The sequence below is a fragment of the Camelus dromedarius genome, chromosome 26 (genome assembly GCF_036321535.1).
Source record: "Camelus dromedarius isolate mCamDro1 chromosome 26, mCamDro1.pat, whole genome shotgun sequence".
NCBI classification, from domain to species: domain Eukaryota; kingdom Metazoa; phylum Chordata; class Mammalia; order Artiodactyla; family Camelidae; genus Camelus; species Camelus dromedarius.
In genome coordinates, this window is record NC_087461.1 from 3,106,768 (window position 1) to 3,128,773 (window position 22,006).

Genomic DNA, 22,006 nt, shown 5'->3' on the forward strand with positions numbered 1-22,006 from the left:
AAGCTGATTCCCTCACATAATCTGGAAAAGGCTCAGGATTTGGAGGTACCAGGTACTTCTCAAGTCAGGAATACAGATGGAGTAGAAATAGAAGGGTTGATCAATGATTTTTAGAATTTTGATGCCCTCCATCCCCTTCACTCCATACACCCAGACAGCTGTCTGTCTTCTACCTGACAGAAGATGGAGGGTTTATACTCGGGAGACGTGAATGGGGCAGGCGCTGGACAACTGAGGTCAGGGTGAGGCACCTGAATGAGAATACAGATTCAGTGAAAATTAACATATGCAACAGTGAAACCAGAGTTGTCTTTTTCTGAGTGGTTCCCAGAACTAATAGTTAAGCTTACGCTTCCCCTAAACAAGATAATAAAGTTTCTTTTCTGGGGAAACTTAGAGCCCATGGCAGAATATTTAACAGACTCAGATTTTTCAGGTTCGCTTGACTGAACAGCTGCATCACCATCAGGTCACCTGCAAGGATGAGGACTATCGGTCAGGACGCGCTGTTCATGCACCAAACTTTGTCAGCCTTTTTTTTTTTTTTTTAAGGAAGTACTGGGGAATTGAACCCAGGACCTCAAGCAGGTTAAGCATGTGCTCTGTCATTGAGCTGTCTAACCCCTGCCCCGTCAGCTTTAAGTGCCTCACACTTAAATGTAAATGGACAGCCAAGGATCACCAGCCATTTGCTGGAAGTCTTGGTAGACTTGATTTACTACCAGGAATGTATGAGAGTTCCAGTTGTTTCTCGTCCATGTCAACACTGAGTATTTTGTCTTTTTAATTTTAGCCATTCTAGTGGGCAAATAGTATTTTATTTAGCGCCCCCTTGATAGCTAATAATGTTGACCTTTTTCCAGTGTTACGTCTTTTGTGAAGTGTGTCTGGGAATTCTTTATGTATTCTGGACACAAGCGTTTTGCAAATATTTTCATTTCTTAGTGACTTCTTTGGAAGATCAGAAGGTTTTAATTTTCATAAAGTCCGTTGTATCAGTTTTTCTTTTTATGGTAACTGATTTTTGTCCTAAGATATCTTTACGTACATCATGGTTAAGAATTTTTTTTCCTACGATCTTTTCTGGAAACTTTATAGTTTTAGCTTTTATGTTTAGGTCTATGATTCATTTCCAGTTGAATTTTATGGTTTGAGGTAGGAGTTGGAGTTCATGTTTTTTTTTTTCCATTTTGGTGCTTGTAGCACCATTTGTTGTAAAGATGGTCTTTACCTATTGTGTTGGCGGTGTTCCCAACCAGTATCTAATCTCTCTGTATGCATTATCTTTGCATCGACACCTTGGTCTTGACTCCTTTAGCTTTGTAGTAATTCTTGAAATCAAGTGGTGAGCCCTTCAGCATTGCCCTTCTTTTCTAAAGTTGTTTTGGCTGTCCTTAATCCTCTGAATTCCCATATAAATTTTGGAACCAGGTCATCAGTTTCCGCAAACTGGAATTGTGTTGAACGTCTGTAGATCAGTGTTGTATTTCAGCATCCCGCAGCAAGGTCTCAAAGCCAAGCAGCAGCGGTAGAGGGCACAAGTCCAGACTGAAGCTGGACAACATGTGCTACATGAAGGGTGTCTCCAAAAACACTTGCTGTATCTATCTACTCAGAGGAGATTCTTAGTTCTCTGGGAGACTTTTAGGCTGGAATAATGATTGGTAACTGAAAATTAAGCAGAGGTAATTTGAAACTCTGGAAAACAAAACAACATGTAAAAAAGGAAACTGACTACCCAGTGGGGCTCAGCAGTGAAACACTGAGTACCGATATAACAAAATGTGGCTGCAACTATGACAGCATGGTCAGAAGTGTGTTGGGGGGCGGCAGCGGGAAGTGTTTTTCATTAAAGGAATATCTAAAGTTTATATGGGTATTTTATTTAGGAACAGAGTTAAACCAAAAGATACAGCTGAAGTTGAAAGTGGTCACCTAAGAGGACTCCCTGGGAGGGTGGGGGCAGTGACTAATCAGCCTAGTAGTTACTGGGCTTTTAATTTAGTTTATGTTTAGTTTGTTGACGTTAACTCTCAAAAAGAGAGGGACAAAAGATTAAGTGGCTTTCTCAGAAGTCACAAAGCTAGAAAGATATGGATTCAAAATCCTATCTTGCTGTGTCCTTTCGATTCCAAAGTGCAAGTCCTTAATCACATGTTCCACATCCCCCCGTTAGTCTGTAGAGGAGACTGTCCTGAACACAGTTGTTTCACACATAATTCTGAAATTATGACCCAAAGGTTAAAGACCACTCTTTCAGGTAGGCACCTGGTCTTCAGTTTTCTCCTGCTCCAGTCCAGAGCTGTGCATGTAACAGGACTGTGGTGAGTACCTGTGGAACGCTTGTGAGGAGCAACTAATGTGAGCTGGAAAAATCTTAAGACATCAGAGAAGCTAGGTCTTAGGGTGGCCTTTAAACATGAGGAAAACTTGGACATGAAGCGGGGAGGGGCATGAAATCAGACTGTGTATAGCTAGTGGGGGAACCCACCTGAAGAGTGACCTGAGCCGGGGCGCTTTGCCTTGTGCCTGGGAGCGAGAGAAGGTGTACTGAGTGGGTGGAAATCAAGTGGCCAGAGGCTTTAAACATCTTGTGTTTTAAGTTTCGATTATCTGTTACCTGGTGCAGTGCGCGATGCCTCATGCATAACAGCCTTCAGTGAGGCACTTGTGGAGTCACAAGTGAACTGAAAGGAGCCTTACAAGGACGATCACAACTAAAGGAGCCTTTAGAGTAAATAATTTAATAAAGTCCATGGTTAGTCTGCTTTCAGCTGCCAGTAATCGTGGTTTAAAAATTAAGGAACGTTTATTATTTCACTTTTGGAAAGACGCAGAGGCAAGACAGCCCCAGGTTAGTTTATTCAACAGTTCAGGGACTTCATCAAGGATATAGATTCTTTCTGTCTGTTCTATTCCATCCTCAGTGTGTTGGCTGATCAACCCAGTCTTGGTGGCGGGGAGTTCTGGGCTCAAGCTCATCTTTAGATGAGACTCTTAAGGGTAGAATAAGATGAAGGTGGGGAGAGTGCATCTTGTGTCCTTTTGTGGGAACACTTTCCCAGAATTCTCTCTGTAGACATCCATTCACATCTCTTTGGCCAGAATCAAGTCACATGTTTACTCCTGAAACAATCACTAAGCAAAGAGAGTGGAGTCACCATAATGAACGTAGAGTGACTGATATTCACACAGCCCTCAACTCCCACCTTCCCGAGCCACTCCTGAAGCATGGGATCACCACGGTGTCTAAACACAGTTGTGGTTTGAGGGAGGGAAGAAAAAGGGACATGGGAAGGCAGTCAACACATCATCACACACAGGTCTCAGAACAAGTTAGAGGTAGGTCGGCCTTAGAATCTTGGCCTCCTGACTCCCAGTTTAATTCTCCCCTCTTGACATAAATAATGAATGAATATCATCAGTATTGTGACTTTTTCTAAACAATCTTAAATATATCCACACAATTGTACCTCAAATCCTTTTTGAAAAAAATGTGTTATTATAAAACTGTATGTGCTATTTTTTTTGGTAAAGCGTCTTGATTTCCAAAAATAATGAACTGCTTGTAGTCCTGATGTGTGTCACGTTTCTACCTCTGCATTTGCTCCTGTTTCTAGTGCCTTGAAAACATGTACACCAGTGCCGCTTTTCAGCTTCCTTACGTTTGAATACGCACTCAGATTTCAAGTATCCGTGCTTCTTGGAAGTGTCTCCTGACAGGTCCCCTGGGTGACTACCATCATACGCCCTCTGAGTCATGTTCCAGATTCTCCTACAGTGCTTAGTACTGGTTTCTTTATAGGTTTTTATCTTCCTTTTCTAGTCTAAGAGCTTTTGTTGTAGAGACATTTTCTCATTTGTCCACAAAATCCAGGGCATAGCGTAGTACTGAGTATGTAATAGTCACCACTGCTAGTTTTGTTTAGTGAATGGGTGAACCACATACTTACTTAGGGATGGGGAGAGAGTTTATTTAATTATGTTCTATTTGACTTAATTATTTCCAGCCAGTAGAACATAGCTATGGTCCTATAATCTTATTTTGAAAGTTTTTTTTCAATGAGGCAAAACTGATTCCTATAAGCATAACTTATTTCTGTGAAGAAAATTTTCTTTAGAAGTTAAAGAATTGGAGGAAAAGCTTTCAATTCATGCATGTTACTTCTTATAGAGCAAATTTAGCCCTTAGCGCTGGAGACTTGTCAAAGGGAAACATAAAATTGTGCCTTGTGTAAACTAGATGCTCAGTAGACGTTTATTTGTATAGTAGATATGCTAGAAATAGAACTATCCACTTTATGATTTAATTTTTTCTTTTTTTATTTTAGCATTTATGACATTAACAGAGAACAGGACTATATCAAGAATTCTGGGGGTGTACTTGGTGAAAATGAATTAAGACCACCCTCCCAGCTACATTCTTTCTTAGAGACGACCAAGACAGGGTTCATATCAGAAAAGAGTAGGTATTAAACAAAATGCTATAAGTTATTACTAATGACTCCTAAGTATTAAAGTATAATTTTTAAAATTTTAATTTAAATCATGTAAAACGAATGGACTTTTCAAAAGAATTAATTTCCTATAGCTACAGATTTCTTATTAGTCCAAAATTGATAGGTGATTAAGTTTTCAAATTGTATCAGAAGAGATACGTGTCCAAGGGAAATTGTCACATTCCTCTATTTGTATTTCTTTGAAATTAGGATTCACTTTACTTGATTTTTGAATTGCAATATATTAAATAGTAATACATGCTCATACAAGAAAAACCTAAATTGTAGTAATATATATGGTAAAAGTGTAAGTTCTCCTTTTTGTCTGCTCCCCAATCTCAGTAACATTGGTAATAACACTGTTAAACAGTTATGTATTTCCCATCTTTCTACATCTTTATGGTACACCTACAAACACATAATTTTTTTCATTTTTTTTACCAAAGTGATATTATATGGTGCATATTATTTCCTGAGTAGTATACAGTAGATATCTTTGTATGTCAGTATATAAGGATTTACCTTATTTTTTATTTAGGAGTTGTGAGGTGTTGTCTTTGTTGACGGCAGTTTAGGTTTTCTGGCTTGTTTTTGCTGTTAGAGATGCTGCTGGTGCATGGAGCACCCTTGTGCATGTATCCTCTGTACCTTATGCTAGTATTTCAGAGGAATGGATTCCCAGAAATGGAATGGTTATTTGGTATGCCCATGTAAGTTTGTGTTACTTCTTGCCAAATTCTGCTCTAAAAAAGTTGTATTTATGTTAATTTTAGGCTTAGGTGATCAGAGGGTGGGCTCTTCCTGCAGCAGCTCTCAGATGACCTGCTTGGACTAGATGGAGTATGTGGGCATCGAGTGTATTCCTGGATGTGGGCTGCGTTCTGCTAGTGAGCGCCCTTAACGGAAAATATTGTTGGGTTCTGAGCGTTCCTGTCTTTGCTGAGTTCTGGTGCTTAATTCACAAACAGATGTGGTCATGACAGTCGTGGGGAGATGTACAAGTGGCTGGTTTTTGTTAGAGGTATTGTCACACCTGAGTTGTTGGCACTGGTTCATCTCAAGATTTGCTTTCAGACCAGCTGCTTGTAGAATGGAAAATAGGTACCTGTGACATAGCATCAGAAATTGGTTTATCATTTTCTTCTCTCTTACTTGAAGCTAAAAAGAGAAGTGTCCAAACCCAGACACTCAGTATCCCTGTAAGAGCTTTTGCGACAGGAGGAGGTTGATGCAGGGCACTTTGAGCAGAATCCGCTTGTGTTAAGCTGGACCTTGCTTTTAAGATCACATCCACAAATAGCACAGAAATGTGCCCAAAGCTAGGTTCTACAGGAAAGAATATTACCTGAGTCATTTCAACTGAACTTAAATTTTCCCCCGTGTGCCCTTTCTTGGTCACATGAGCCCTAAGGGACAGTCTTTACACTTTATAGACAGATACTTTTCAAGTTAACCTGCTTAGATATTGTTTTAGGTTTCTTTGTGGAATGGCCCCATCTTCATCCTCTTAACATTCTGGTAATCTTGAATGTTTAAATACAGCATGTGCATTGCTCAGCAACAATGAAGCCATCCATTTATTTAGTGCTCGCATTGCTTTGTACACTTGTTAGAGGGTTACGTGAAAGTGCGTTGTGTAATTTCTCAGTGAAATCCTCATCTATTTCCTTATTTGTAGAGCCAGGAGCTTGTGCTTTCTTGAGAGTATAGTTGAGGTTATTTATTATGAAGTCATGAAAGATTCAGAATTTACTGTGCGTTTCTAGCAACTTTGCTTTTGACATACTTTTCCTTCTGCTAACCATAAAATTATTACTTTTATAATATATGGCTATTTGGATAGTGCTGACCTAAAGGGGAGGCATTTTTAACCATACTAGTTTTAGAAACAAAAATATGTAAGCACAAAACAAGTCATTTCTTACTTGTTCCTCTTTGCTCAAGTCATTACCGTTAGTCGTAGCTTTACTGGGAACAGTGTTCCCCATCATGTGTCAGGTGTGGCCTGACCACGTGTATTTGGGAAACACTGTGTTAGATAGGTGGTGGTTTTTGTTGTTGTTGTTAATTGCATTATTTCTCACAGTTTTCCGTTTATTACTGTGGATTGTCACTCAAGAATGGTGATATATGTAGTATTCAGTACTCCTGAAACTTAAAATCTATGTCTACTAGTTAACATCTTGCAGAATTTATGTAAGTTGATAGATTGTTCATTTCCAAAGCTGTGACAACTTTTCTTTCTTTCACTTGTAAGCAATGTCTTTCTCAAATATCTCAAATATTGAGCTGCTTAGATTTTTAAATTTTAGATTTTAAATTTTAATGTTTTGAAAAATATTAAATACAAGGAATCCAAAATTTTAACTTTTAAAGGAATCCTGAATTGATTTTGAGCCAGCAGTGCAGATTATTTGTAAAATGAATTTGCAAATGCATAGGCTTCCCAGTTTGTCTTGAGTAATTAGCTAAAGAGAGCCATGCTTTTAATTATCCCAGGTGTTTTGATATTTGAATCTCTTTAGAATATCCATATTTTGTACAGCACTGGTACACGATATTAAAGGAGAGAAGGTGAAACTGAGGGAAAGTAAAATAGAATATAGATCAGATATACCAACTTCAGAATATTCTTAAATGATTCTTCCTCTTTTCTTTCCTTCCTTGCTATTTATAATCTTTTATTTTTTTAAACTAGGAGGTTGTGTTTATTAAAAGCATTTTTAAATTACCTTGTTAATTGAAGTGTTAGGACCATTTAATCCAAAGTAATTTTACTGAAATGTTTGTTTTCATTTCTGTGATAGTCTAGGGTTTTTTAAATCTGCTGTTCATAAATTAATTTAAAAGCTTTTATTTTCCCTAACTTTTGAACTTCTCTGTAACTGGCAGAGTTCTGGTAAAAGTAGGAAGCCATATTAATGTACTCATTTATACTGTAAGGCCAAAACTTTCAGTGCTACATAAATTACTCTGTTTTCTCTACTATTTATGAATAATCAGTTTGTACCCTCACCCCCAACCTTGTTAAAGAGAGCAGAGAGGATACAGAGAAATCAAGTGGTTAAGCATTACGAGAATTAGCTCAATTCTTGCTAGAGTGAGGACTTGTAAAATCAAAATGCACAAAGGCTCAGCGAAGGGAATTACTGGATTGAGTCAGTAATTCTCATCTAGGTCACAGGCCTCTCGTGGGAGGGGCAGATCAGAATCTCCATAGCATGTGGGTGTGGTTTGAGAAAAACACTTTCAAAAAAAGTAATAAAGTTTTATTTGTATAAAAAGATCATTTTCTAACACAATCCATAAGAAGTGAATTTCAATAGATGTGTCCAGTCTGGTGAGGAAACCCCAAAGAAACACAGTTTCTAATGTGTTTACCGAGTGCAGTAGTAGTTGCCTTCCAGGGAACCTAACACACTTGGGGATTTGTGAGACAACGATAAGGGTAAGTTTATCAAAAAAAATGTGACATAGGGTTAAAAAAAAAGCTTAAGGATAAGAAACATCAGTCTGAGTGGTTGCTGACACCAGCTCGACACCACAGTTGGATCTGCTTTTACCACCTGTGGTTACAGCACCCAGCTTTACACCGAAGGCACGAGGGGTTTGCTCTTGCATTAAAGGTAAATCACCCTCAGTTGTAATCCATTTAGGTTATTTTTTTAACATACAAGGTCTTTTAAGATGGTGTGGATACAGTAGCCAAAACACACTGTAAGCGTCTCAGTTACGCAGGAAGGAAGCAGCTGGAATGTGCAGGGTACTTGGTGTGCCCCCTTCCCCCAGTCCTTCGGCTATCTTAAACAGTTGCATTATTTTTGTTTGTGTTTTACAGTTTTTGAGACAGTGTCCTTGAGTTCAGACTCTCTCTTCCAGAGGGCAGTTTCCATTCTCCATACTTCTTACTTGGACTCTGCATCTGAGCATGGTTTTCAGTACAGTCAAGTGACTTTGGTGAAAAATGACATTTTCTTAAATGAGGTGAGGTGCTTGGTACACACTGTGTCTGTGTGTTAGTTTTATTTTAGTTTTAAAAGAAATAGACCCATCATTTTTTATGTATAAGTCTAGTTCTTCTAGCTATCACATTTCAGCTGAGATAAAAGATCCTTGGAAATAGTCACTTGGAAGGTAATTATAATATATTCTAGGGAATAGAAGAATAATAAATTTCATTAGCTTTTTAGCAGGAGGAATTCAGATGATACATTTTTAAAAATTAATTTTTAAGGCAAAGTAACATGTTTATAGCATTTGATTATTCTCTCTTTATACAGTATAAAACTTTTTACCAAGAAAAGAAAGCAAGTAACTATACTCACGAAGAACTTCAAGAAACTTATGGATTTCTTCTGTTTGAAACTGAAAATCAGGTAAGGGAATTAGCTTGTAGAAAATTAATTTTGTGAGGTTAATGTACAAAATTATATATCATTAAATTTAAATATCAGTGTTTTAGTTCTAGAAAGTTTGTGAGATTACCATCAGTCTTTTTTGTTACTTAGTTTGGTGGCATCGTAAATGACAGTGAAAGCTTGTCAGGAAAGAGACTTGATTTCTACTTTTCACAGGTCCTCTATCTTAAATATACTTATAAGCTCGTGGTGACATTTGGATTAATACAGGTTTGTTATCAATTATGCCTTTTAATGGAGTGAATAGATGTTTTTCCATTTGGGGATCATTGTTTACAAAGACATTTTCTATTTCTTGTGGAATTTTTTCAAGTTTAAATTACATGGCTTGGGGGATCTTATCAGCATTCTAGTTACTTGGAGTCGTTTCATGCTGCCTTTGAAAACTGAACATACATATTTTAGCTTGTACCTAAATTGTGGGAAAAGGAAACTGCTGTGTGCAGGTATGTCTCCAAAGATGTATGTGGTGTCTGGATACGGTGTTAACAGTGCTAGTGATCCAACTTAAAATAGTTCAAAGGTAATGTTTTGGTTGGGTTCATGATTTTTAAAGTACAATGGTAGATTTGCTAAAGAATTATTTACATTAGCATATAACAAAGATGGTGTAGAAGTACCAGAGAGTTGATTTACTTGATTGTTCACTTCCAACTAAGGTGTGTCATGGATTCATATTAAGAAAGGCATTTGGGGTAAAACATTTTCAAATTTCATGATTCCCAAGCTGTAATTGAAACAAATCTTCAAGAGAGAACTTATCTGTGAGCTTGTTTCATTTAGTTTTGCTGATGACATTTCTGTTAACAGAAATGGTAGAAGTTCATGAAAAAGTTTGAACTAAAACACAGTTGCCTTATGTAAGTTTGCTTTGTGCCATGAATACAGTGTACAGATTCTGTATGGAAAATTCATAGATTATAGTGTTACTTCATTGACTCTCCCAAGAATGATATAATAAGCAAACTCCGATCTGTTTAAAGGCGAAGTTGGTATGTCAGCGTGGACTCTGTGTGGGCAGCAGTGCCATCACCACTCTGGGTGACCCGGCGAAAGGTATGTCTTTAAGAAAAAAGAATCTCTTCTTATATAAGCGAAGTGGGGTTTGGTCAGTTTCTAAGATACCTGTGTTAAAAGTTAGTTTCATTGATGATAAATAATAATCTTTAGAATCAGAACTTTAAACATGTAAATGAGCTTTGAGTCTAAGACTTGAGCTTTTCTAGCAGGAGTTACCTTTTTTTAAAGGTTGGTTAGACTAGGAAAGATACCTATCAGTGCCAGGAGCTGAGTGCAGGCATCCGGGGCTGGTGAGGGTCTCTCCTGAACTATCCCAGTGGCAGCGGGGATGGAGAACAGACAGAACTGACCAGGCCTGGCAACCATGGAATGCGAGGGGTCAGAGAAAGGAGAGGATCAGATGCGAGGCTTCAGACTTGCACCACAGCGACTTCATCAGTGGAAAAGAGATACACAAGGAGAGGAGAGTGTAGGGTGGCTGACGAGGTAAAGGAGAAAGGTCATCTGATCGCTAGGAATGTGAATTAGCACTAAGTTTCCTTAGGCTTCGCTCTCCTCATCTGTGAAATAGATGAGACTCTCTTCTAGATTTGCTGTGGGGATTACGTGAGACCATGTGAAGGACTTAGCTCTCAGTGAATGGACACCACTACTGTAACGAGTTAAATTTGGGAAATAATGAGATTTTTCTGAGTGTTTCTGGAAGCTGTCCTGCTGGTCGTAAAAATAGTTGGGAAAGGAATTAAGACTGGAGATTGGGGCTCAAGGTGGCAGGGAAGAGGGTATGAGTTGAAACCAAAGATACTGTCACATGGGACAGCAAAGAAGTTTGAAAGACGGCGAAGAACAAAACGTTGGGGTCATCATGGGACGAGGGATGGGGCGTGGGGAGAGGAGAAGAGTCAGGAAGCGGACATTGACAGAAAGCAGAGGACGTCCGGAAGGCCGCGTAGCAGTCTGATGCTGCGGAAGTTGGAGATGAGGACCGAGAAAGATTATTGGGCTTCATGGCTAGGTTCCTGCTGATCTTTTTTTTTTTTCCCCCAAATAACAGTTTTGTTGAGAGAAAATTCACATACCATACAATTTGCCCACTTAAAGTATACAATTTGATGTTTTTTAGTGCATTCACAGAGTTGTGCAGCCACCAGCACAATCAATTTTAGACCATTTTCATCACCCAAAAGCAAGTCCCATACCTGTTAGCAGTGACTCTCCACTCCCAGAAGCCTGGGCAGCCACTTTTCGCCTCTATGGATTTGCTTGTTCCAGACATTCCATGTACATAGAATCATATATGATCTGTTGTGACTAACTTTACCTCATTCAGTGTTTTTCAGGCTCATTCATGTTGTAGCGTGCACTTCATTCCCTGCCTTACTGGAATTTACAGTCTAGCAGACTTGTTCTGTTTCCTTTTATGTCTCTGCTGCCCAGCCACGAAGTACAGTGATAGACATTAGCACACATTCTAAGATACAAGTGCTTACTGAGATTTTTTTTCTTTTTTGCAAAAAATAACTTGAGAATCAGGTAACTGTAGGCCTTTTCACTGAGGGGCTGCATGGAGAAAAAAACAAAAGAAAAATTTTCCAAAAATTTGATACTTTTATCCCTTTCCAGTTACTATACCCAGCTAGAAAATTGGTTGTCAGACACATACATTCTGTCTTAGCTCTAACGTTTCCATACCTGTAGAATATCTCAAATAGGTTTTAAAAGGTAAGAAGTTTCAAAGTCGTTTATTAATATTAGCTTTTATTTGTCTTTTGTGTTGTATTGTTCCAAGTAGCCCTACATGTGAATTATATATGGTGAACAGTCTTTTTAAAGTGTAAATTAATGTATATTTTATACTTTCCTAGGTGTATATATTTCCAAATACTCAGACTATCTTCATGCAAGACCTTGGTATCATGGAAAGTCTGGTTATATTGTAATTTTTAATCTAATTAAGGTAAAACCGAAATGTACTTTTGTGTGATTTTTCTTTTAAAACTGAAAGCTTATCAGTCTGTGATAATAATCTTTGCAGATCATTTGCTAAACATAGTCCTTGTCGAAGAAAGCTCTCCAAATTCAGAAAAAAATAACTGCTATTTTTGCTTTCCTTAAAAGACAGCTTTTTGTTGTTGTTAATTTAAAAGATGATCTATTAATATGTTTTTTAAAAAAAACACTTCAAAATAATAAAACAAGTTCAGTGAAAACCCTTCCTCTCACCCCGTCCCACGATGCCACTCTTTAAGCATTAAATAACAGAAAACAAGTAGCTGCTTATAAAACTATGATTTCAGTTACAAGACATGAATTCAGAAAGCAACTTTTTTTTTAATTGTCTACTTTAAATTGTCAAAAATCTTTATTTTTTTATCCCTAGAACATCGAGACCTCCCTTGTTGACAGCTTCATGATCTCAGAAATTTTTTAAATGCCCTTTAATAATCCAGTATAAGTGAATCACACAATTAGAATTTTCACTCAAATAATAGGAAAACTCTGATTTTTGAGGACATATTCTGTGGTCTTGTTTTGTTTTTGCTTTTGTTTCAGCTTTTTTACTACCTTAAGTTCTTTGGTTATAAACCCAACACTACTGGGGTTTCTTGGGTTTTTTGTTTTTTTTTTTTTTTTTTTTTTTTTGGTTTGGTTTTTGTTTTTTTTTTTTTAAAGTGTGAACTGTTCATATTCCAAAATTGTCCCCAAGAACTGGAGGGAAGGTAGCATAGCTTTGGCACACAGTTGTTGCTCTTGCTGGTTTTCGCTCCTGCTCCGTGCCGAGTGCTGTGGTCCTGCTGCAGAAGATGCACCTGTCAGCTCAGATAGCAAACGCTGGTTGTTTATTTATGTCGGGTTGTGCCTCGCCATTGGTTTCCTGCCCCTCTGTCCCACCCTGTCTGGTGGGTGTTGCTGCTTAGTTCTTGCCCATACGCTTTCAGTCCTCCTTACTTTACTGCTCAAAAGCCAGCCATGCCCAGCAGGTTCTGACTGCTCACTGAGAAGTCCTGTTTGTATTATGCGTCTTATGTTGCCTTTGCTGGACCTGTGAAGGAAGAGGCAGGACCTCAACAGCAATACATTATATATATTTTTTAAGTAAGTCATCTTACAAAGATACAGATGAAATTGCCTGTAATTTCACACTTCATCTTGGTATATGTTTTGTATATTTTTATCTTTTCCATGTTTGTCATTATCTTATTCAAAATATCTTTTAAAACCATTGTATGATAAACTTGACAGCTTCCCCCCCCCCTTTTCTGGGAGATACATGACTTGATGAAGAGAACTATATGGGAAACACTGTCAGCTGTTTAGTTATCGGGGCTATCGGCCTGTTAAGGGGTTCACTGTGTATTTGCTCCTTGCTGATGTATGGGGTCCTGGCGTAACAGAAGGCTCTCGGTCTGTAATTTACAATTAATTATGTAATACTTCAGTTTGGAAACTCATCTTTTGAAATTTTAGATTTCACTTGTCATCTTTTATGATATAGTCATTAAATAGCCAGTCCGTTTGGTGGGCTGTGTAACTTTTCTTTTAAAGAAATGGTTCTCCTAAATTTGAGGCAGTTCGTGTACTCCTTTGATAGTGTGATAAAAGCTTTGGACATTTGCCTCAGGAAGATGCCCAAATGTACCAGATTTTTAAATACAGTTTTAAGGGTTAAATAGAAATATAAGGGGGTTTGTGGATGATTAAAACTATTGTTGCCCTTAAGATAATTTTCTATTAACTGTAGTTCTTTACACAGTTAACTGTTAGTCGACTAACATATCCACATCTTTATTAAATGAATCCTGGAGTAAGATTATTCCTCTTTGAAAACATCTGATTAGTCTTAATATTTTCATTCTAGGGAAGAGTCAAGTTCGTGCCTGAGAATTATACCACTAACTATACTAGCCCATCTTCCGGCTGTGACTGCCACGTGGCTGCAGATACTGACAAGGTCTCTCCCAAGACAAGTCATTTTCGCACCTTTGAGCTGAGTCAGGTATAGTCACCTGGGAACAAACTCCTACAGTACGTTTCTCAGTCTAATGAGTTACTTTTCGGGACTGGGTGGGGTTGCGATAAACTTGGTGCACGTGGAATTCCATAGTGCTACCCTGATAATATTTATTTTTCTTCTTTCAGTATTACCTCTATGAACTTTCAGGCAGCACTGTTACTGAGCGACCCAGACAGATCTGCCCTTACGTGATTGTAGCTTTTCAGTACAGGGAACCTAAAAAGATGGCAGCACCAGCTCCTCATCATAACAGCGTGTGAGTAATTATGTGCACACTTTGTTTTGCTGGGTTTCTTTTCTTTGCTCTTATAAAAAATGCTTCTTTTTTTTCCCCCCTAGACTTGAACTTAAAGAAAATGGTAAGAAATTATTTAATTGGTTCTTTTCATTTTTTTTTTTAAAGTAAATGTTTTGTTCGTAAGTAAGATAATCAGTTTCTTTCTTACCCTCATTTCTTACAGTTCTCATCTCTCCATGGAAAGGGAAATTAATCATTCAGGGCTGTCTGCTATGTGATATAACTCTTTGGTCGTCTTACGGTACAGTGGTTCCAACGCAACTGTGAGTATTGGATCAATGTCCTTTACTAATGCTTGTACAGTCTTTTAAGTCTCATTTTGAGGTCTGGCTTGCTGGCACCAGAGTGAGATGTAGCAGTTGTGCTGGGTTTTAGTTACTCCCGGGTAGCTGCACAAAGCACAGGAGCACGACGCAGGAGACCGAAATTCAGACCTAAATTCTGACCTTTGCTTCGAAATAAGTTAGTTTTCTCATCTTTCACAAGTCACTTTTTAAATTTTGGTGTCTTAATCCATTCATGGGACAATGACCTCTCAGGCTAAATTAATCTATTTGATACCAAAAGTTTGACTTTCCCCAGGAAACAAATTGGGTTTGCCTGAATTACAGTTGCAGCAGATTATAGCCACTTAATTCTGTTAGAGTCTTTATTAAGATTTGCAGCCTCTAATTTCCTAATTTTCACATGACTTTCCTAGACTAGTGTTAAAAAGAGTAGCTATTACATGTATTAACATTAGGATGAATTATAATATTTGCTTCTGGAGAACAGTGAAAGGCATCTTGTGATATCTTCCTGTTTAAAACCTCTGCTTGGTTTGCACCCAAACCGTTGAAAGTTATACATGGTTTAATTGAAATATGAGATGAAAACTGGTGTGCTATGTGAATTCATTTTCTTTCTATTGGCCCTTTTTTAAAAAAGGGAGGGAATTTATAGCCCATAGAATAAATTAAGAATTCTATGAATAAATAAATAGGAGAGAAGGGCAAGTTCTTCCTCACTACCGAATTCTGCTAGTAAGTATAGAAAAAGTGACGGAATTCAGAAGTTGGCAATACCATAGCAGTCATTGGAGGTTTGATATAGTAGATGAAAGTTTCTTGGTATTTGCTTATCTCACAAAAGGGAAAATGGACTTGACTATGGGAAGAGCTGCAGATACCACCTTAACTAAGTGGTTAAGTGAGACTACCAAGAGAGGAGTGAACATCCTGTGCTTCCAGTGTGCTGCACAGACAGTGACCGGGTATCCTGCCAGTCTCATCAAGAGGAAGCTCAGACATGCCCAGGCTGAGGGACATTCTGCAAAACAAGTGATAGTGTTCTGTATTATTCAAAAATATCAAGGTCACGAAAAGTGAAGAAAGACTAGGAGACTGTTGCAGATTGAAGGAGACTGAAGAGATGTGCCTGAATGTAGTGTGTCATCCTGGACTGGATTCTGGACCAGAGCAGGAAAAGGACATTCCTTTGGTTACAAGGGACCTTAGTGAGACAGTTGGCAACTTGTGAAAAGTTCTGTCTGTAGGTTAAAGTATTATAGTATACCATTGTTACTGTCTTGATTTTGCTAATTGTTTCGTGGTTACATAAAGAAATGCTTTTCTTAAGGATATACAAAGTATTTGGGGCAAAGGAGGCATTGGTAAGTCTACAAGTATTTCGTATTAAAAAAGGAAAATGTAGTCGGGGGAAATGGTGCAGAAGTCTGGATGCGGTTCATTCTTTGGCACTGCGGGATGGGCAATCCGACATTGTTGAAAGTTTTCAACTCTTAAAAGGCATACTTTTTAGAAAATTCTTGTTCCAGTGTGCATAGTTCTTCCACACGTAGATATTTTGGTTATGCCAAAAATGAATGCATTCAGAAAATGTGAGCATATTTTTAGACTATGGTTTATGAGGTCATATATTTGAAAATCTAAACTATTAATATACATGTTATTTGGCCTGGAGTTTATAGGTTCAAGGGCTTTTTGTGGTTATGATATCTTGGTCTGCATTTATATTAGAAAACCAAAAACTAAGATACAGTAGTGTCAGTGTTTATTATGTTACATGGTATTGTTGTTTTGTTTTTCAGACCACATGAACTAGATTTTAAGTATGTAATGAAAGTGTCGTCTTTGAAAAAAAGATTACCAGAAGCTGCTTTTAAAAAACAGAATTACTTGGAGCAAAAAGGTCTGTTGAAATGTCACATACACTGCCTGTCCTGAGCTTTGTTTCAGTTGTTCCCATGCTCCGTTTCGTATATACACGCGCACTCGCGTGCGCACACACACAATCTTACTTCTGTTTTCCCTTAAGTGATGCTTAAAGGGGTTTTTTGTGAAAGTTGTAGAATTGCTATGTGATTCAGTTCCTGGGAGGCCGGCTAGAACTAATGAAAGGTAGTTCATCTAATGTGGCAAAGACCAGCTTTAATATAGAATACCGAGGGAGTTAAGCAAACAGAGGTATGCTTACAAATAGTGGGGAGCTTATAATCATTCCTTTCAGGGGGAACAGAGGCTTTGTGGTTGTTTTTATTTATTTATGTACCCCTGACGCTGGAAGAACACAGGTTCACTCATACGCCATCTTTCCAGCACTGCGTGTTGCAGAACCACGTGGCCTGCGGCTGCGGAACCGCGGACACTGAGGGCCGCCTGCGGCGTTGCACCTGAGTTTCTGACTGCGCGGGGGTGGGGGACAGGTGCTCAGGGTCAACTGTATGTACTTTTAAATGAAGGAAAAGAGCAGAAGACACGGGAAGGAAAATTTCTTGGTCATTTAGATTAATTCACGGAACATTGCAGTTTGTATTATTTATATAGTATTTATTTGTCTTGTTAATCCTGTAGTAGTGGTGTTATAAGTAAAAGCATTGTTTTTGAATACTGTATACAGTAACTGTTTATTAAGAAGTTTTACAACCAAGAGCCTTGAATGATAAATGTTTTTTAAAAAGTATTCCTAGTTCTTTCCTCTTTTTAGCATGAATAAATCAGTCATAAAAATGCATAATAGCATTTTTTAATGCATAATCGCACTTTAAAATAACTGTTCTGTTTTTCTGATTTTTCTCCACAGTCTGTTGCCAAGAAATGTGCTTCAATATGTATGAGGTGGAACTGTCAAACAAACAAGGGGAAAAAATAGACAAGCTAACAGAATACATTAAAAATGAGCAATTGGTAAGAATCATCCATTTCAAGTATAATTATTATTTTTTCCTTAAATCGAGAAATCATCTAATTATTAGTTGGCCCTCTGCTAGATTGAATTATTTTAGTGTGCTGAAAGGGTGTTTATCATTTAATATGTATTGATATTTACTGGCTCACATTTTCAACCCCTTTGTGTCTTAGTTCACTTCTGTGCCTCACTAGTCAGTTTACACTCCTGGTTTTAAGAATAAGAGGATAGTTTTTCTCAGGTCTTTTTTTGTTGTTATTTTTGTTTTATGACTGAAGAGTAGATCCGTGGTATTTCTGCATTAGTCAAAGGACCACATGTGAATACTTCTTTAAAAGTGACTTGTGTCAATACTTACATTTAAAAAGAAAGAAAAGTTGCAGCTTCTACTGTTTTCATGATGTAGAAAGTAAGAGTCTACTGAGAAACACATAGCGAGCGGAAGACCTCCGTTACGTTGGCCACATTCCTCAGGGTGAGGATAGGAGTAGACACTTGACTTGACAGCGAGCGACTCCTCAAGCTCCCAGAGGAAACGTGTGAGGGAGGGACGGGGCCTGGCAGGTTCGAGCCCTCTCTGACATGATGGACTCTCCCTATGGTAGATAGCATGAAATCAGTAAATTAAACAGAACAGATGCGGAAGCTGTGAAGGTGAGCTGCCTCGGGGACGGTCAGGTGAGATGCTTTGAGTTGCGTATAAGCAAAACCCAAGCTGTCTTAAACAGAGTTTCAGTAGGCTCACTTCTCAGTTCTGGGTGATCAGGAAGCTCAAGTGCCACTTGCACGGGGCTCTGAGCTGCTTTCTCCTCTGCGTGACGGTTCTGTCCTGGGCTGCTGGGCAGGGTGGTGTGCCTCCTTTTTGCATCCAGAGAGAGAACGCCTCCTCCAGACCCTGGCGTGTTTCCTTAGAGCAGTTCCATCGTGTGCACGCATCCCGGCCAGCAACAGGAAAGGGAACGGCCCTCACTGTTAGCTCAGGCCACTCAGTCCACCTTTTCGAACTGGATGCGGGGCCAGCCCCCCCCACCCCACCCCCCAGTTCTGCAGTCCGGAGGTGCGGGGGGTGACAACAGGCGATGAGCCGATAACCACTGAATACAGGATGATAGGCCGTGTGTTTCTGAAGTAGCATAGTTCATTTTACATTTGGAAGTTGAAAGGAAGAAAGCTCAAGGGTATTTTCAGGAATGCATTGGGGAAGAGCTGCCTTGTGAGTGCTTCTAGTGTCGAACTCAGTGCTCGGCTTTGCTTCAAAACCTGTGTGTTCATTATAATTACTTACAGAAATTACACGTCACAGGAGGCCCTGCCCCTCGGTGCTCCGGGCCGCCTTTCCTGCCCCATTATATTAGGAAGAACCCTTACATATCGGTGTCCCCCACCTAGACGCCGCGCCCCTTGACGGCAGGTATCGCGTCTTAAGCTCTTTTGCCGCCTTGGTGCCCGCTGTGTAATGGCTGCGCAGTAGGCGACCCTGTGCCTCAGGAACAGGACAGAGCACAGTCTCTGAAGAGGTGTTACGGACACGTGTGGCAGTGCTTTCCTGTGTGTAAATGGAAGAGGCTAGAGGTGGACGTTTCAAAGATTCCCCACAAAGGGTAAAACAGGAACTTTCTGTAGTCTTTTCAGCACGTGCTTTGAGAGACTAGCAAGATAGCACTGCGTGTTTCCGTTTTATTTGCACACTTTTTGGAATGCAGAACTTACAGGTTTAAGCAGAGAGAGGGATTTTACTTTCATCTCTATTAAAACCTAAAATGCAGAATAATGTAGCCAATTACTTACTTTCACTTTTTACACTGATTAAAACCCAAACAAGAATTATGCGCATTTGCTAATAGGTACCAAAGCTCTGGGCACATGTAACTGCTGATGCCTTTATTCAGTCGTTCTTTCCTGAGTGCTTATTACGTGCCAGAAGCAAAAAGTACAAACTTGCCCCTGCCATCGAGGGACTCACTAGGCTGTGGAGGAGACAGAAACGTCCGCCAGCAGACGCACAGCGGCTGTGATGGGGGCGCCTGGGGACTCCCGGTGGTGGCTGCTTCTGTGCGGAAGCGTCAGTGTCGTAGCTTAGCTCCAGTAAATAATTAGACAAGATGTCTTTTTTCCACCCTTCAATTATTATTGAAGAACTTACTGATTTATCACATTTGTAGGCTTAGACCTGTCAGTTTTTGAAATAGGTTGTTTTTTCACTTCATAAAGTGGTATGTTTTATTCAGTTTTTTTAGCTGAAAAATTATTGTATGAACATTGATTTTGTCTTCATTATGGATATGTAGGCTTTTGAAATGGTGAATAATGGGAAAGAAGAACTGTTTATCTTTGTGGTTCAGAATGGCAGCTACCACTGAGGGCTAGTAGAGGGAAAGAGAGGAGACGGCTATTGTCTGCATTTCTCGTTTCCAGGGGACCTAATTAGGTCATTTCCCATCACTGTCTGTCTCCAGGAAGCTGCAGAAGGCGTTCCTTCAGTGGGGTCTTCCAGCTCTTCCAGTTCCAGGGGTCTGATACGTTTTGTGTGAACATGGGCTTAAGTGTCAGTCACAGGTCTGGCTGACCTTGAGTTTATAGTGGCTGCTTCGACAGCAGTGTGAGATGTCGGACGAGGCAGTGAGAAGGTGAAAGAAGTCGTTTCTGATTGATTCGTTAAGTTGTCAGACACGACCCTGACACCAGGCCTTGGTGTTCCCGTTAGTTATGAGGTGTAGCCCTGCCAAGGCCACGACTGAGCACTGAGGAACTGGCAGTTTCTGGTACTGGGGACAGAGTTGTCCTGATTCCTGTAAACACTGACATTTCAAGAACTTTTGTCTATAACTTTTCATGAGATTAAAAACCACTGAAGAATGTGGCAGAGGGGGAAGGAGAGAGGAATTGAATCTTCTTTCTTTTTTATGTTCAAGGCCATCATCAGATGCTTAGAAGAGCGGGAGTTCTTCATTTTACTTACATCGTCGGCCTTAATATCAGAAACAAGTAAGGACGACTTTGTGGAAAATGTGCTGTTCAGTATGTTTACTTCTATTGTGTGAACCAACAATCCAACTTCTGATTCTCTCTACAGATTCTGGGGAGGAGCAGGCGGGTCTACACGGGCTACATTTATTCCACTTATCCCCGTCAGCAGGTAAGGCCCGGGGCTTGCGGCTCCCTGCACCTGTGCGCCCCCTTTCCGTCCTCATCTGAAACTCTCAGCAGCACGTGATTCTGGTGACTGCTGTCTTCTCAAATGCCTGTCTTCCTTTACCCTCCCGGGTGGATCCTTCATCTCCCTTCTCTGTAGGCTTATCCTTTCCTGTCTGCTTCAGCACCTGCCTGCAGAAATGTCTTTCCACTGAGATGTCTCAGGTGCTCCTCACATTCAGCATGTCCAAAGCTGGATTCATTTGTCATTGAGCAGCAGTAGCTAGGAGATGCTTGTGTCAGAGTCTCCCCGTCAGTAGGACCCGAGGCCCTCGTGGGCACCCTTCCCTCTGTCTGGACTGCTGGTCTTCCCCCATCGGGTGATGCTGCCCCCCATGACCAGGAATTGGCTGTCAGGGGCAAAAATTACTGCTCATGCAGTGTGTACACAGAGATACAGAATATCTGTAGTATTAGAATTTCAGAGATCAGCTAGGAAGCGAAGTCTGAAGAGGCTCTTGTGGGGAGAGAGAACAGATAATATCTGAGGAGCAGCACGATCTAGCCTGTTACTCATGACTGTCAGGTGTCAGTGTAAGTGTCACCTCACTGAGCCCCATCACCACTCTTCCTTTGGTGAGGGCCCTCGGCTTGTCACTGGCGTGATTTAAATAATGATGTCTGTGATTATGTAATGCCTGCCTTGTGTTCTGCTGTATCCCTTCTGCCTCGCAGGGTCAGGCACCTAGAAAACGTTTGCTGAGCGAGTAAGTAAATGAAAGTAAACAAACAACTTGTTTCTGTCGTATGAGGAAAGTTTCCTCGTTGTTTTATAATCACACTGTGTTTAAACATAAAATTCTATATGGTATTTATAAAGCTACAATTAATACAAAATGTTTCAGAAATTGATGTTTTAAGATTGTATTCAGCTACTCAAAGCAGAGAACTGTACTTTTTCAGGCACCCCTTTGGAATAGGCAGAACATCACCAGTGGTGACAACGTAATGGCAGTAGCTGCTCGCATTCCTCAGGCGTCTGTGATGTCTGTATTCTGCTAGGTGCAGTTGACTTAACAACCCTTAAAACGGGTGTTTTTATTACGAGCAGTTCAGAGGGTCAAACAGCAGGCTCGAGCTGGCTCCCGCCTGTGCTCCCACCCTGCTGCCTCCCTCAGTGTGGCAGAGCTCTGCCTTTATTCTTGTTTTTCAGTGTCTACCACCACTCGCATAAGAAACATCAGTGGCCGTGTGTGGTGCCGAACAGCACAGGGTTTCTCTTTGGAGAAACACTGGAGTGCTGTGTTAGTGTTCTCGACCTCCTCTGGTTCATTGCGACGTTTTCTATTTCTGTCATTTAGAGGTTCAGTGCTGTGGTTGTTTGTTTTAGATTGAGTGATTCTATTAAAAAGAATCACTTAAAAAGTTCTTTTTCATA

At 39.7% G+C, this 22,006-nt stretch overlaps 1 protein-coding gene across 2 annotated transcripts in view; it reads left to right on the top strand.

Annotated features, from left to right (window-relative positions):
* TASOR2 (transcription activation suppressor family member 2) overlaps window positions 1–22,006 on the top strand; it is a 73,697-nt gene that overhangs the window by 12,457 nt on the left and 39,234 nt on the right. The window contains exons 1-11 of one of the 2 annotated variants that reach the window (XM_064479297.1): window positions 8,459–8,483; window positions 8,780–8,875; window positions 9,901–9,973; window positions 13,797–13,934; window positions 14,078–14,208; window positions 14,292–14,311; window positions 14,414–14,513; window positions 16,340–16,440; window positions 17,332–17,435; window positions 20,349–20,421; window positions 20,510–20,572. In XM_064479297.1, the coding sequence (XP_064335367.1) occupies window positions 8,479–8,483; window positions 8,780–8,875; window positions 9,901–9,973; window positions 13,797–13,934; window positions 14,078–14,208; window positions 14,292–14,311; window positions 14,414–14,513; window positions 16,340–16,440; window positions 17,332–17,435; window positions 20,349–20,421; window positions 20,510–20,572 (904 nt within the window). In that variant the 5' untranslated portion in view covers window positions 8,459–8,478. Of the gene's footprint in view, window positions 1–8,458; window positions 8,484–8,779; window positions 8,876–9,900; window positions 9,974–13,796; window positions 13,935–14,077; window positions 14,209–14,291; window positions 14,312–14,413; window positions 14,514–16,339; window positions 16,441–17,331; window positions 17,436–20,348; window positions 20,422–20,509; window positions 20,573–22,006 lie in introns of those variants that run through there. The other variant, XM_031444790.2, reaches the window with a different exon arrangement.